The 17199-nt window shown below is 34.7% G+C and overlaps 1 protein-coding gene across 4 annotated transcripts in view; it reads left to right on the top strand.

Annotated features, from left to right (window-relative positions):
- LOC138314642 (insulin-like growth factor 2 mRNA-binding protein 2) overlaps window positions 1-15786 on the top strand; it is a 58667-nt gene extending 42881 nt beyond the window's left edge. For 2 of the 4 annotated variants that reach the window (XM_069255080.1, XM_069255078.1), the window contains exons 5-18: window positions 656-710; window positions 935-983; window positions 1383-1513; window positions 2216-2302; window positions 2681-2726; window positions 3411-3505; window positions 3782-3898; window positions 4607-4624; window positions 5010-5145; window positions 5521-5631; window positions 6140-6313; window positions 6941-7042; window positions 10291-10422; window positions 12897-15786. In XM_069255080.1, the coding sequence (XP_069111181.1) occupies window positions 656-710; window positions 935-983; window positions 1383-1513; window positions 2216-2302; window positions 2681-2726; window positions 3411-3505; window positions 3782-3898; window positions 4607-4624; window positions 5010-5145; window positions 5521-5631; window positions 6140-6313; window positions 6941-7042; window positions 10291-10422; window positions 12897-13115 (1472 nt within the window). In that variant the 3' untranslated portion in view covers window positions 13116-15786. The remainder of the gene's footprint in view (window positions 1-655; window positions 711-934; window positions 984-1382; window positions 1514-2215; window positions 2303-2680; window positions 2727-3410; window positions 3506-3781; window positions 3899-4606; window positions 4625-5009; window positions 5146-5520; window positions 5632-6139; window positions 6314-6940; window positions 7043-10290; window positions 10423-12896) is intronic. The other 2 variants (XM_069255082.1, XM_069255081.1) reach the window with 1 other exon arrangement.
- Window positions 15787-17199: the final 1413 nt, after the last annotated feature.

The raw sequence follows: 17199 nt of genomic DNA, 5'->3' as shown, positions 1-17199 counted from the left end.
CAGAGGCCTTGGTATACATTCAAACAATTTAATAAATACAAAACATATGTAAGACTACAGCATAGGTGTGTGGGGCACCGATACACTTACGATGTTTATCATATTGGCTTATCAGTTTGTTTGTCCGTGCACCGTCCACGTTCACGGTTCAGCGCGTCCCGCGTTAAATGTCACATCTCGAACACTTCTCAGAATTCTACCGTGGACACCGGTACCATCATCACAGGCACACCATGACACGAAGCAGTCACTTTTTACACACGTGTGGAGACTTCCAGTTCGAACGATGACCGAGCACACTCAGATGTCCACTGATCCATCACATTACCCCGCGTCCTTCGATTCTCTGCTTCCCGCGTCGCGCACCAGCCCACTATACTCTTTCTGGTTTCCTTTTTGTTATTCCACAAAGGGCGGTAACTCTCCCCTACTATGCTTTATAGGGAGCACTACACAAAGTTCTTACCGCGATCACAAGTATATAAAAGGAAATGTCCTTTACTAATATGATGCCCACACACAAATACATCACTTTGAATCGTCTCTATAATAGCGGTGCCCGCACAAATATTATCTACAATTCTAATCAAAATTATCTATTTTGACAATTTCTTTGAGCTATATAACTGAATGATGGATTATTTTGTTCTTATAGCTGGAGCAGAAGGCTTGGTCTATGTACAGTACAGTAATGCAGATGAAGCACAAATGTAAGCAAAGCAATATACTAAACATTCAGAGTAAGATTAAGTTAAAATTTATGTTTAGAAAATGCTTAAAAAGTAAGAAGTTTTAAACAAATTTGTTTATTAGGAATAGGCTTTTCTTGCTTTTAGTTTTGAATCTCGCATTATTTTGGTCCATTTCTATTTCGTTAAAATATGTTGGCTTTCATAAAACCAGATTTGTTCAATATGCGAGGTTTCTTTTTCAGAGCATACAATCACATCAATGGTTATGATTGGAGTGGAACTTTATTAAAAGTAAGTGGTATCCTGAGGCAGCTGCAGTGTGTCGGTTTCATATATAGGGAAATGTCAAATTTACCTAAAAAACAAATATAACTTTGTCAAATAAAGTTCTGTATATTTTGTTAAGTGTTATTTAATTGCTAATGATGCAGAATTTTTTCTTTATTATCTAATGGATTTCAAAGACAAGTATCGCTTGTTAGGAATCATAATTTTGCCATAGACTAGGACTATATAAGTCTTAAACAACGTAACTTGCTCTCCTGGTCACCTAGAGCTGCATGTTAGTTGAATTAATTGGAATACAAACCATGTTTGAACTTTTATTTCCTATTTTATTATGAAGCCAATTTATGTGTTCTGTTTTCATATTTTTTGTTTAATATTTCTAAGTGTACTGTTATGTTTTAGGCCGACTTTGCCAGTAACAGAACCCGTAAAACGTTACGGGAACCAAATATATCCAACTCAGGTGGTGGTGGAGGAGGAAGTGGTGGAAATACTGGTGGCGGCCCCAACCGTCAAGTAGAGATGCCATTACGGTAATACTTAATGGTTGTATATTGTCCATTTATTCGTCTTTCCAAAACGTGTTAAAACTGTACAAGTTAATTGATAATATTCTCTCTACCATATTTTGGTGTTCTAATTTTGCCTAAAGAATTACAAAAACTATCCAAAACCTGGACTTGTACTTTTCCTGTGGGACTACCGGTGATTAAGATTTTGCAGTCCATGCATATCTCTTTGTACTGGGACAGAAATTAGTGTTTTGGACATACCTGAAAAAATCTAGATAACTTGTGGAGCAGTTCATTTGATTTGCATGGAGTAAAGATGATACTGAAATGGCATAGCTCAACTCAATTTGAACTCTTCTAAAAAGAGGTCTTCGAAGATCTTCCACCTCATCATGCTCATGGATGGAAGAGCTTCTTGATGCTACAAATCGAGTACCTGTATGTTATATTCTAGAAGTAGAAGGCAAATTGAGTTGGGCTCTTAGGAAAACTTGAGATGCAATATGGAAAAGATATTTTGATGTTTCTTTTTTGGGGTGACTTGTCATGCATGGTTTTGTTGGATATGTTCACAGCAGAATTTTGTCCGTTAGTCTATTCCACAACTTTCAATCTTGTCCATTGCAAAAATAATATGCTTTAGCCTTACATATGTTGAGATCTTGTATAAATTTTATCTTTTGTGAATTCACTGGAATGTAATGTGAACTTTTTAAATTTCAGTATACTTGTAGGCAGTGAATTTATCGGTGCCATTATTGGTAAACAGGGACAAACTATTCACAACATTACCTCACAAACCAAAGCAAGGTAAATAACTTCAGTCCATATTAAAGTGAAAAGGATGATTATCAATTTAATTTATAGTTTCTGATTTTCTTTTTATAATATTGATATTCAATTGAATTGATGTTGATTCAAGTAGTATGTAAATATAGCAAAAACTGTTTTGTAGTTGTAGTATGTTGTCAATATTTATTACAATAATTGATTGGACACCAGTTGATGTCTTGAAAAGGAGCTTTATCATCAATTGATTGAATACTGGGAATGTATTGAAAATGTATTTTACCATTGATTTTCAAACCTCCTTATGACCTTGGGTGTTTGTGGATACAAGGAACAACTAGCAGATAGTTGTATATCACAAGCTATTCACTAACATATTTATGATCCTTATTATTACAGAGTGGATATTCACCGTAGAGATGGCCAGGCTGTGTCTACTGAAACTGTAAGTGGGACAATTACACTATCGTATACAACATCTAGGGGAGATAATACATTAGCAGACACTACAACTGTTAAAGAGGAGATTATACTGTGCAAAGAAACCAGAGTACTGGCTGCGGACCAGTTCTTACAAAGTACCAATTCTTGCCATCACATGTTCATATCAATACATGTAAATCTTCCTTATATTTTTTTTTGTGATACAAGGTTCTACAAAGCAGATGGACAGAAAAGTTGTGAGAAAGCATACCAATACACATGTGATGGACAGATTGGTACTCTGTGAGAAGTGGCTATAGTTAGTAGTGTTGATCCAGTGCTTAGCTGTGATGATTGGAGAATGTAACAGTTACACTGTAATGACAATAATAGAACCGCCCCAGTCTGATGCAAGCACTACTGAATCAAACACATTACCCATTATCATCAGATAGTCTTCTGCCCAAGTCACATTTTGTCTGCGGTCCATCATTGAGTAACAACTTCTTGTTGCTTTCTTATATATCATCTTTTCTAATTGAAAATATTGAGAAAAAAGGAAGGCTTCAGTCAAACTCTGTCTCAATTTATATTGGGTTCTAGTTAAAAAATAAACCTGTGAAAAAGATGAAAGTGATGTAAACAGTTAAATTTCCAAAATCCAGCAATTAACGTTAGAGATGATGATACTGAATTTTATTTACAGCCAATCACAATAAAAGGAAGCCCAGAAAGCTGTTCAGAAGCATGTAAGGAAATGATGACAATTGTTCAGACAGAAGCCCAAAAATACAACAAAGGGTATGTGTTGTGATCAGTATACCACTTCTCTAGCCAAGACTTTTTCTCAAGGAACCTTACAGGCAAACATTTTTATGTATTAATTTGTCATTGGCTTATAGTTCTATCTATTAAAAACCTCCAACTTACCCCCAATATGTTTTGACTTCCACTGATACACGTAGTGGTAAAGGTGCACAATAATTAAGGGTGATTTTTTGGAGATTTAGTGTCTGGTAGATATACTGATTCATATACTGAATTATTTCTTTATATGTATTGCTGCTATTTTTGCAGGGATTACCCATTCAAAATCCTATGTCCAAACCATCTATGTGGGAGAATTATTGGAAAACAAGGCAATGTCATTAAAAACTTCATGGACAAGACAAATACACATATAGTGGTATCGAGGTAAGTAAAAGATTCCATTAACACATTTAACACAATGGTTGTTGGGGTACATACTCTGCTTCTACAGTAGTGACCATTGAGTGGAGAATAGTGTTGAATTTTTTAACAGCCAAAGTTTGCGAAGAAGGCTGGGAAATCACAAGTTTGGGGAAAAATTGAAGGAGATGATGATTGGATATTGGAACAGTTTGACTGTAGTGACAATAACACTTACCGCCCCAGTCTGATCCTGTTCGTCTACCACTGTGTAAACTAAACATTGACAAAAAGATTGTTCTAACTCTACATGTGTTATATATATATATTGGTTGTAGAAATGCAATCCTATTGAATGGACCATAGTTTTCTTTTTAATGCTACAACGTGTTGAAGATAATACAATGTAAGCAGAGATTGTTCTCTTCTCCTTTCCTGCTGCTCTTCATCACTTTGGCTACAACCATATACCCAGTGATGCTGCTTTCATTTCACTATGGCTTTAAACTTCTCTTGTAGAAATAGTTTTGTCCATTGAAAGTCTTGAGAACGAGATAATTTTCAAAAAGTCCAAAAGCAATATTAATGTAAAACAATTTAATATGCATGGTTGGTTTCTTATTTGACTTAATTTTTGCCTTTTTTTTGTAAAGTCTAAATAAATACTATTTTCTAGTAAACAAAATAAATTTTTATGTTATCGTGTAACAAAATAACATTTTTATCTTCCAGTGCTGGAGGTGGCCAGGGGTAAGATAATTATAAAAATTTACTTTGCACTATTCTTATTTAAGTAGTTTTCTCTACATGATTATTGTTGTTATGGCCCTTTCTTCAACCTAAAACCAATTTCATGTTTTATTGATTTGTTTATTGCATCATTTTTTCATAGTAAGTGTACATGCACAAAACGATCATGATTTATATAAGAAAGCTACAATTTGCTGGGTATATGGGTTGAGCTATAAGTTGTGAGGTAGAGTGAGTTAGTAAATGATGATTGGATTATAGAGCAGTTAATGCTGCAGTGACATCACAATTAACCGCCCCAGTCTGATACTGCACACACAGACCACCTGTTGACTGAAACATGTAGACTGTATGAGTGTCGTCAATATCACATATTTACTTGTAGTGTGGCTGATGCTAACAATATGTATGTGGATCGAGTAGTCACTGTGACTGGATCAGTTGAAAATGCAAGTCAAGCTGAGAGCCTGTTATCAGACAAGATGAGGAGGTGTTTTGACCAGGACCAGCATGGATATATGGTAAAAACTTTTAAGAAGATTAGATGAGAAGAGATAGGGATGTTACAGGTGTCTGTTATCAGGTAGACAGATATTTTGATGAATTATTGATATGTTTTTCTTTCACATGGGAATGTAGGATGTTAGGTCTGAATTGATTACAAATTCACAAATTTTTTGATGAAATTTTCATTAAATCTACATGAATGAATCGTTGTTATAGTAAACTTCATCATGGCTATCTGTGGTTCTGTTCATCATGGAAATTCAGTGTTTTGTCAAGTCAAATTACTGTCATATAAGCATACTGACATTATTGAATTTGACAATTTAATCTTTACTTTAACTTATGTTTAGAAATTGCCTGACATATTTTTGATTTCCTCTTGATTAAAGGGCCAGATTAGTATGTTTGGTGGGATGCCCCCAATGGCACCAGGTATGATGCCAGGCTTTAGTAATTACCAGGGTGTACGGCCACCTTTTGGACACTACCCTCCTCCCATGGTAAGTCATTTCCAAAGTTCAGGGTTATAGTGGAATTAGGTTGTCTGTCTGTAACTCTGTCAATAGAAAAAATTGTTTGAACAACTCCATCTAAACTACTGATAATCACAATGAAACAATACAATGCAAACCATGTTTATGTGGACAACAAAAAGAAAGGGACATAGCAGATAACTTTTAATAATGGATAAAGGTTTGCATTATTCAGCTGCTATCTGGATTGTATTTAAATAACTTCCTATAGGGTTGTGAGTATAGCTATGGGTTAACATGTACTGTTTAAATTATTATACAAAGCTGTAGACTACCATATAATTGAAATGCACTGTATACATCACATATCGATGACTAGAGAGTTCTATTTTTGTTTTCAGATTTTCATGCAAAATGTCTCCTAGTACAGGCATTAAAGTTGCATATTGTACAGGAAATGGGGGTTTTAGGAAGTAGTTGATATATTTCTAGCCTGTGATTGTATTTCCCAAACAAACGATGTTTCTGTTTTCAGCAACAAGAAGGTTATTACCCTGGCAGTATGGGATATGGAGGCAATGCACCTATGCCACCTCCGGAGCTGGAGGTGACCTATCTATATGTCCCTGAGAACACTGTTGGCTCTATCATTGGCAGCAAGGGTGCCAATATCAAGGACATCAGCAAGTCGACAGGAGCAAGAGTCAAGGTAACTGAAAACAAATTGATAGTTCAAATGGTCGTAGGTTAGTTGAAATATTGAAGGCTATAGAGTATTACATTAAAGATGCTCCACCGCCGACAGAGCATAAATGATATTCATTATTTGAACAATAATTGGTGTTTTATTGTGTAGATATATGTCTAATTAACGCAAACAAATAATATAAAATAATTTATTTTAACTTTGGTGCATGCCCAATCAGTACATCATTCCATATAGCATATAGCGCCAGGGAATTTTTTCGGGATGCAATTAATTATTTTTGATATTTTAAACTTGAAATAAAATTAGGAGCTTAAACTTTTCAACGATGGTAATGGTGTAAAGTAAGTAACTTTTGTAACTGAAGAAGAGGACTAAATCGTCTGCTGCTGTTTTTTATAGTGAATAAATATTATTTGTCAGCGGTGGAGCATCTTTAACAAAACTGATCTTATAAATCATTTATTAAAATTTTAGTAATCAGTATTTTTGATTCGTTAATTGGAACATACATTTACAAAAAAAGCTGATGTCCTGACTGCCTATAGTAAATATTTCCTAGAACTTCAGTTACGCACTAACATTGATGATACTGTCTGTAGCGCTGATGTTGTCAATACTATATTATAGATTATCCAGCCAAATGCAAAGGAATCCAATGGAGAGAGGAATGGTCAAAATATCCAGGAGAGGCGGTGTATAATTACAGGCTCTCCAGAGGCTGAATTCCAGGTAAAGCTTGAGAATGATATGTTGAAAAGGGTTGAATGTTCTAGAATATCCAGGAAAAAGTGATCTTTGTGCCACATAATTTGTGCACCACCTGTGAGCAGAGGTTTTGAACACGAATTATGTTCAACTTTGGTGACAGATTAGAGTGGGGAATTTGTGCTTAATGATGATTGCAAAGTGGAAAAGTTTAAACTGGGATGACATTAACACAACTGCCCCACTCTGAAAGTTTATTCATCATTTATAAAGGTTTCTCTGATCTGGATCAATAAGAATTGAATAGATTTTCAAAGAAAGCTAAAATGACCATGAATAATCACACTATTACCAGTATGAATCTGTCATGGAAGACAGAAAGTGAATTTAATGTTGTGTTACTATAGTTAGTTTTCAGAATTAACTCTTTGTATATACACATTCAAACAAATGGTGATATTTTATTTTGGTTGCTACTGCTTCAAATAAGGACTATTATTTTTTGGACAAAATTAGTATTAGATATGTCCCTAAATGTATTTGCTGTTAATGATCAATCAGTATTGAGTGTAGAACTGTTCAATTTGCACCAATAAATTCCCAATATGTTATGGAGATCTACTCTTGAGTTTTATTTGGTTTGTGATGATTGGAAGCTTGGAACGGTTTCAGCTGTTTTGACGATAAATATACCGCCCCAGTCTGAAACCAAATTTACAGATAGATTGTTAGGTTTCCATTTTTCTGACTTAAAAGATAAGTCATTTTATCTGATAAAAATATGGGGAGTGCCTCCAATTATCTCTTAGTGCATCTATGTAATAAAGTCAGTCGCTTCAACTTAGAAATATTAAAAAATGGATGATTTACTGAAAAAAATGATGATAAAAATGCTGCGATAAGTTGATACACCTAAAAGAAAATTATGCACAAATTTTATAGGCAATAAACAGGTATATTGGTATCAATACAAAAAGAAAATATTGGATGTTCCCTTTGACATGCAAGTTTTAGTGCAAATAAGATTATCGGGGGAAATTTTCTCTGAAAATTAATAGACATTGAAATATAATTTGTTCAACCTCGCTGTGATTTGGTCTATGATGATTGGAAGCTTGGAACAGTTTCACTGTGATGAAAAAAAAACAACCGCCCCAGTCTGATGGCTATAATCATTTCAAAAAGTTTCTCTGAATGGGATTTTATAATTGCAAACTGCTTTGGATATTGTCATTGGTCATGAAACTTAAAAATGCATGATTAATTACACTTCTACCACAATGAATCTGGAAGATGGAGAAAACTGAAGTGAAGTTATGTTGTGTTGCTGTAGTAAGTTAGGTATATGTATACACGTTCAAATGGATGTGGATATTGTATTTAGGTTGTTACTACTTAAATTAAGGATGATTTTTTGGTCAGTAGTGCTGATAAGTCCCTTAATATTTGCTGGTAATGATCAATCAGTATAGGGTGTAGAACTGTTCAATTTGCACCAATCAACTCCCAATATATTATAGATTGAGGCAGCAAGACTGACTCGTGAGAGTTTTATTAGGTTTGTGATGATTGGAAGCTTGGAACAGTTTCAGCTGTTTTGACGATAAATATACCGCCCCAGTCTGAAACCAAATTTACAGATAGATTGTAAGGTTTCCATTTTTCTGACTGTTGAAAGATAAGTCATTTGTATCTGATAAAAATATGCGGAGTGCCTCCAATTATCTCTTAGTGCATCTATGTAATAAAGTCAGTCTCTTCATTTCATTTCAACAAATTTTATTGTAAATAATATGCAAATGGATTTGGCAACAGGCAAAGCCTATATTAGCCATCTCCAAACAAATCCGGTATAGTACAATTATCAACAAAATATTTTAACATTTAACATTACATTATGAATGAATATTATTATTAGTGTATCTCCCCAACCTATCATAGTAGAAAAATCTAAAAAAATCTTTTAGTTTCAGATATATATTCTGATATGCATTGCAATAAATATGTATTTTTTTCTTCATCACAATTGTCACAGCCATGCAGTAGAGTTTTTGCGTTAAAATGCGAGTGGGGGATATTAGAGTTATGTATTTTGGTTCTGAGTGATGATCTTTGTTCATTAAATAAAGGACATATGAAAAGATAGTGTTCGGCTGTTTCATTACCAAGGCCACAAGAACAAATTGGAGAATCACTCAAATGATCGCGAAATAGGTCAGTCTCTTCAACTTAGAAATATCAAAAAATGGATGATTTATGGAAAAAATGCTGCAATAAGTTGATATACCTAAAAGAAAATTATGCACAAATTTTTTTAGACAATAGAAATCTAGGAGCAAACGGGTATTTTGTTATCAATACAAAAAGAAAATATTGGATGTTCCCTTTGTCATGCAAGTTTATAGTGCAAACAAGATTATCAGGGTAATGTAAAAATTTCTCTGAAAATTAATAGACATTGAAATATAATTTGTTCAACCTCGCTGTGATTTGGTCTATGATGATTGGAAGCTTGGAACAGTTTCACTGTGATGAAAATAAAACAACCGCCCCAGTCTGATGGCTATAATCATTTCAAAAAGTTTCTGAATTGGATAAATGCAAACTGCTTTGGATATTGCCATTTGTCATGAAACTTAAGACATGAATAATTATATTGGGTAGAACTTGACACAGCAAACGTGAATTTCCTGTTTTCTGACAGTTAAGAGATAGTCATTTCTATCTTTTGAAAATATGTGGATTGCTCCCAAAGAGCATCAAAAAAACTTCTTGGACTTGGAAAAGAAAAAAAATTCAATATTAACGATATGCTGGAAAAAAACCACACAGAGCAAATGAAAGAAAATTGTGCACATAACAATATTGTTTGTACTACAAATTACTGCATGTAATTATATAATTTTATAGATGGTGGAAGAAAATCCTGTGTGTTGTGAAAGTTCTAAGACATTGAATTATAATTTGTTCAATCATGATATGGTATATGATGATTGGAAGCTTGGAACAGTTTCACTGTGATGAAAATAAAACAACCGCCCCAGTCTGATGCCATAATCATAAATTATTCATAGCAAAGGGTATCTAATGAATTGGGATTCTGTATTTTATTTGATGTTTGCTACATTTACCTCTTTGAGTGGATAGAAAGTGGCTTCATCTTTGAATAGCTGAAGTTGTGATGTTACATTTGACGGGAATTCTGTACTTTTCTCCCCTGAAATAAGACAGGGCAATGACTTGAATTCGGATGTTAAATATTGTTATTGTAGGCACACTTCCAAATTTTCGATCGCATCAAGAAGGAAGGAGGCTTTTCCAGAATGGAGGATGTTCATCTGAGATCAGAAATAATGGTTCCTAAGGGTATGATTGGACGGATCATTGGGAAGGGTGGTCAGAATGTAAGTATAAATGTAAAGGAAAGGGTGGTTAGAATGTAAGTATAAATGTAACAGACAGGGTGGTTAGAATGTAAGTATAAATGTAACGGAAAGGGTGGTCAAAATGTAAGTATAAATGTAACAGACAGGGTGGTTAGAATGTAAGTATAAATGTAATGGAAAGGGTGGTCAGAATGTAAGTATAAATGTAACAGACAGGGTGGTCAGAATGTAAGTATAAATGTAACGGAAAGGGTGGTTAGAATGTAAGTATAAATGTAACAGACAGGGTGGTCAAAATGTAAGTATAAATGTAATGGAAAGGGTGGTCAGAATGTAAGTATAAATGTAACAGACAGGGTGGTCAGAATGTAAGTATAAATGTAACAGACAGGGTGGTTAGAATGTAAGTATAAATGTAACAGACAGGGCGGTCAGAATGTAAGTATAAATGTAACAGACAGGGTGGTTAGAATGTAAGTATAAATGTAGCAGACAGGGTGGTCAGAATGTAAGTATAAATGTAACGGAAAGGGTGGTCAAAATGTAAGTATAAATGTAACAGACAGGGTGGTCAGAATGTAAGTATAAATGTAACGGAAAGGGTGGTCAAAATGTAAGTATAAATGTAACAGACAGGGTGGTCAGAATGTAAGTATAAATGTAACGGAAAGGGTGGTCAGAATGTAAGTATAAATGTAACAGACAGGGTGGTCAGAATGTAAGTATAAATGTAACGGAAAGGGTGGTCAGAATGTAAGTATAAATGTAACAGACAGGGTGGTCAAAATGTAAGTATAAATTTAACGGAAAGGGTGGTTAGAATGTAAGTATAAATGTAACAGACAGGGTGGTCAAAATGTAAGTATAAATGTAACAGACAGGGTGGTCAAAATGTAAGTATAAATGTAACGGAAAGGGTGGTTAGAATGTAAGTATAAATGTAACAGACGGTGATCAGAATGTAAGTATAAATGGATTTTGAATGCTCTGTAATAATTCACTTAGCAAGGCATGAAAATAATTTTTATATGACTTAATAGCTAAATAAGAAGATTGAAATTAGTAGGTATTTTTGAAACTTTTTAGGTCACCTAAGACAAAGTCTCGAGTGACCTACTCTAATCGCCTTTTGTCCGTCGTATGTCTGTAAACAAATTACATTTTTAACTTCTTCTCCAAAACTGCTGAAGCAATTTCAATGAAATTTTGCACAAACCTTCCAAGGCATAAGGTCAATCAAAATTGTGAATCATATGGTCCCCACCCCCCTGGGGGCTGTAGGAGGGGCCAAAAGAGGTTAAATTGACTAAAATTTCAAAAATCTTCTCTACTCACAGATATGGTGGAATCAAATACTGTTCATAGATAGATAGGTCTTAAGGTCCTTTACAAAAACTGAATTATATGACCCTGGGGAGGGGGGGGGGGTTAGGTTTACTATAGTTTATATAGGGAAAATACTTTTTGGAGCATTATTTGGTCATTTGTAATAGGAAATGAGTCGGATATTGTCAGTATGAGATGGCCATTGAATCCTATTAACAAATTTTCAATGACTGATCCCCAGGGGCCTTATTGACGGGGTCAAATTGGCTAAACTTCACAAATCTTCTGATGAAATTTTGGAAATTGTAGAATCATACTCTTCATAGATGGAATGGTTTTAAGGTCCTTTATAAAAAATTAATGGTCATCAGGTCCTTTACAAAAATTGTGAATTATATGACCCTGGGGTCTCGCGTTTTCCCCTGGGGAGGGGGTCAAATTACTACAGTTTATATAGGAAAAATTCATTTTTGATCATTTTCTGCTCAATTTTCATAGGAAATTAGTCAAACTTGGTTAGAATTATAAGCCTGAGATAGCATTTTAATATCATATCCATATTGTTCCTGGCTAATCCCCTAGGGGCAGAGGGGCAGGCCGAAAGGGGTCAAATAGGCTAAAACTTAAAAACATTTTTCTAAATTGTGAATTATATGACTCTGGGGTCTTGCGTTTCCCCCTGGGGAGGGGTTCAAATTTACTTTATAAATATATGAAAAACATATAAACATTATTTGCTCAATTTTCATAGGTAATGAGTCAAACTTGATTAGAATTATTAGCTTGAGATGTAGTATTTTTAACATCCATATCCCTCCTCGCTGACCCCCTGGGGGACCAGAGGGATGGGGCCAAACAGGGTCAAAATGACTTTTAAATCTAAAAAAATCTTCTGAGTTCACAGGGTTCATGGAAGCAAATACTCTTCATAGATTAAAAAGTCAAATTTATAAAATCACTGACCAACTTCATGGGCCAGAATATTAGTGTTTATATGTCTTTCAAACTCAGGTGAGTGTTAAGGCCTATGGGCCTCTTGTTTGCAGCAGTGGGTGGTCTTAAATTGAAAACTTTTGAATATTTTTGAGTTTCTGTTGTAATATAACTGATAGAAAATCAACTTCTTTTGATAGATGAAATGAGTTATGTTAAAACTTTGTTAACAGGTTCGTGAAATACAGAGAGTAAGTGGTGCTATTGTTAACCTGCCAGAACTTAACAATCAAAATCCTTCAGAGGACGGAGAGGTACCAGTGTCCATTATAGGCCATTTTCAAGCCATGCAGGCAGCCCAGCGACGTGTACGGCAGCTAGTATCCAACTCGTCAATTCCACCTAAACGTAGGCCTAGTCAGCGAGAACAGAATGGCAAACCACCGATGTAAGCCAAGCTGCTCACAAGTGAATTTGACCCTAAAACATCCGAGGGTTGGGATAAGTGAAACATGAGAACAAGTTGGCTGCGAAATGATAAAATTCTTTCCTTCCTTTTTATCTTGATCTTAAAAATAATGTCCTTGAAGCTGCTCTCATTCTCTCCCAGTGTTTCATGTCAATTTTTTGACATGATTTATCAAATCGTCCTTTGTTATGTCAAAGGCATCAAAATAATTCACTGCATTCTATTAGATCTTCTCTTGCTCAGAATTGAGTGGGTATTTCGTGTGACCAACTTGGAGGTTTTGCGGAAGGGTGAGAGAGATATATTTATTATACCTAGTGTACTAAGTTGGAACAAATTTTAGACCATTGTTGATGTTTTCAAATATGCTATGGTCTTTTTTTGTAATAAAATTTATTTTTGATACTTGTTGAGGATTTTTTGTTAGAATTTTTATGACCTGTTTAATATGGGCATTTTTATTTGTCCGGTTAATATTATTAAAGAGGAAAATAGAAAAAAAAATAACAAAATCTGAACCACTTCCAGCAATTAGCCAATTCTATATCAGGTCACAAAATCGTTTTGCCTGCATATTAATTGTTCATTATATGTTTTAAGTGTCTGCTTGACTTCTTCGCTTTCAAATGTTTTATCAGAGAGTGTAATGTTTAATGGTTTTACCTGAGCATTGCAGCTCTCTGCTCTGTTGTTATATTGTTCTCAGTGCTATAAATACTCGTTGAGAACGAAGCAGTCAAGCACACACTCTGGGAAAGTGGACAAAATGGAAATGGGCATTTCAATTTAAAACACATACTGCAAAACTAGGTCCTCCTCAACTTGTACTATATCATGTCATTTTCTTTTCCAATAATGATTTTGTTAAAAAAAGGGGCAGGGATTATATTACTGAGATTTATGTGTTACCCTGTAGAGAACAGGAGTTTCACCTTCTGCAATGTGTTTCCTCCAAGTAATTTCAACTTAATTCAAAAGATGGCAGTACCATTTTGATGCCTTTTCTTGAAAGGTTCAAATAGAAGATGTGCAAAGTGTTGCACTGTTAGAGGATAGCTGTCATCATCTGGTCCTAATATCACGGGAGATAATGTGGACACTTAACTAAATATGGAAAGATTAGCAAGAATTCATCAATTTTCTTTTTTGTTATTACCAACGTATATGTACTGTATTGTCAATACAATCGTTGACATTTTGTGTAAAAACTATGATCTATATATATATAATTATACATTGAAGCATTTGTATCTAGCAATTTTTTCTTTTCGTTATTGAATTAAATTCTAGCAACTGATATGTGCCGAAGATGGTATCTAATATTGAATGATGTTGAATGTTTTAAAGTTGATTCAATTTGGGTAAAAAAAATTACTGGAAAAAAAATACTTTAAAAAAAATCAACTTGCATAAACTTTTTTTTTTTTTTTTTTTACAATTTTGCGTTTTTAAGTCTTCAAGAGTCGATGTTGAAGTTCACTGTTTTACCATTACTGGTAGTTGGGTTATACAATATTGTGCTAGTTTTCATTCCCAGCGTTGTAAACAATACCCATTTCATTTTAGTATGGATATTACACAATTGCAAAGAGCCAAGTCTTGGACCCTGTGTACCTTAGTTAGAAGTCTTTGACCCAATTTTGTGCTACCCTGTACAGCAAGATGCATTTTATGTTCTTTTTCAAACTGAACTTCACCTGAGGATGAGTAGAACTGATAGACGATTTGAAATAGAATCCTTACATGCCTGTAACTTTTTTGGATCCTAGTGACGGGTTTGGTATGGCCAGTACTGATATATAATCCATTTGCCAAGTCTGTCATGAAATAAGATTAAGAAGATGCCGTGATTTACAGAGCAGCATTCTAACTTGGTGTTTCCTTTACGACCAAGGCAGGCATAGAGTTGATATCAACTACCTCATTACCCAAGAGGAATAATTAGTCTTTTTTTGTTATGTCATTTTACCACTGTAGATTGTGTATGTGTTTGTGATGTTCAAGACTTGGCTCGCCTCGCCACCGTTTGACAGGGCATTTTCTTTGTTGATGAAGTAATATGCAATGTAGACATTTGTCAAATCATATAACCTTTTATGACTGTAGTTTCTGCTTAGTATGATGGAAAATACCAATAGAGGATTTGTTTTCACCACTATACACGAATATTGTCTTGCGTATAGTTTGAACATTTTTTGAGAACTTTTTTGAGTTGATCTGTTTTCATTTTACAGAATTTGGTACATAGAGAGCAGTATTGCATGTGATGTATCCATTTTTCAGTTCTCGTTTTCTCCTTTGCCGAGATGTTTTGTGTACATGATGTTAATCTTCGTACCTATATAACAACATGACTACAGGGATGACTGTTGACTTCTTACAACAGAATTAACTACACTATCTGCTGAAACTGAATATTAGAAGCCCGTTACACAGCTTGTTCTGTGGCAAAGCAGGCCCAGTGCAAGTTGAGTACTGAGGTCAAGCAGGCCGATTGCATTTGTGAGTACTGAGGCCAGGAGAGTAGGACCAGCTCTATAGCAGACTGTTGGACAAGGACAGACAACACTCGTGTATCTGTCCTTGTCATTTTGCAATATAACTTCTGTTTGTCTCCCTTTTCTAACAGGAAGATTAAAAAGTATTCTAGTTTATATATTGTGTTTGTTTTTATTAAGTCCTTATACTGCATAACATGAAAATACTTGTACATGATTTTTCATCTTCAAGGTTACCGAGTAAATATTGCTGTATGGCATTGGCTGTTAGACCATAGGCGTTTGGCTCTATTGACATTTTTCTCTTAATATATATGTAATACTGTCAAGGTCTATAGATCGATTGAGAGTATTCCCATTGTCACATCTTATATGGTTTGTTAATAATCATACTTTTTCTGAAATAATGGCCGACCGAGTCATAAACCATGACACAGTAATACGGTACATATGTAGAGAGAGAAAATGTCTACAGCCAAACAGCTATGGTTAGATGTGCATGTTGTATGTTCTTCTGTTGCCACTAAATTTAGAACTGGAAGACAAGTTCGAAATTCAGGGACCAGCAAGTATTACATCGGTCTTTGCATATTACAGAGTTAGCTCCCTTGCGGATAGGTATCCACCGTGACGTAATTATTTTGTGGGCGCAATTCAGGTTGTTTTCTCTGAAAAGAATAACATGATGCCACAATCAATACCTACCCGCATGGGCAGATAATTCTGTAATATGCAAACACAGAATATGTATGAGAGAAAATATTCTCATATCGTCTGACAATAGAAGCGTATTGGGCACGCATCTAAGGAAAATATTTTTCAGGAGAACGAAAATGTTTTGTTTGGTGGCAGCCATATAATTATCTGGGGGTCGCCAAATAATTAAACAATGGCTGCCATTTAAACAAAAAAATAATAAGAGATGCCAATGGGATCTTGGCGCCCACCAAAGATTGATCTATGTCTGATAAATATCGGATGGATTTTTTCTCTACTTTTCAAACTTCATCTATCAAAATTCAAGATGATGCCTTTTGTCGGTCGTCTTATGGACTGATCGGTCCCAGAATACGCTATGCACAACTAGCGCCCAAGGGTAATCTACATATGAAATTTGAGAATGATCCCTTAAGTACTTTTTCAGAAATATTGATAATAAACTTAAAACTATCAAAATCCAAGATGGCTGCCTGGCGGCCATCTTGTTGACCAATACGCACAACTAGGGTCCTAGGGGAACCTACAAATGAAATTTGAGAATGATCTCTTCCGGAATTTCTGAGAAATAGCAATAACAAGAATTGTTAATGGACGGACCACAGACAAAAAGCCATATTAATAGCTCACCATCTGATGATGGCCGCCATAAATACTGGTAAGAAATTTTCATTCTCCTGATTAATATTTTCTAATGCGAGCCCAATACGCTTCCATAATATTCTACATCTGACAATATATTCTGCCAGCTATTTTCATCATACCACTTTTAAACTACTCTAAACAAACTTTTTTTCACGACAGCTTGATAATTTAGTGTTATGACTTATTCACGATTATCTATTTCGTGAT

The sequence above is a fragment of the Argopecten irradians genome, chromosome 2, assembly GCF_041381155.1.
Source record: "Argopecten irradians isolate NY chromosome 2, Ai_NY, whole genome shotgun sequence".
Classification (NCBI taxonomy): domain Eukaryota; kingdom Metazoa; phylum Mollusca; class Bivalvia; order Pectinida; family Pectinidae; genus Argopecten; species Argopecten irradians.
The sequence above is the reverse complement of the archived record's forward strand: the minus strand, read 5'-3'. Positions and strand labels throughout refer to the sequence as shown.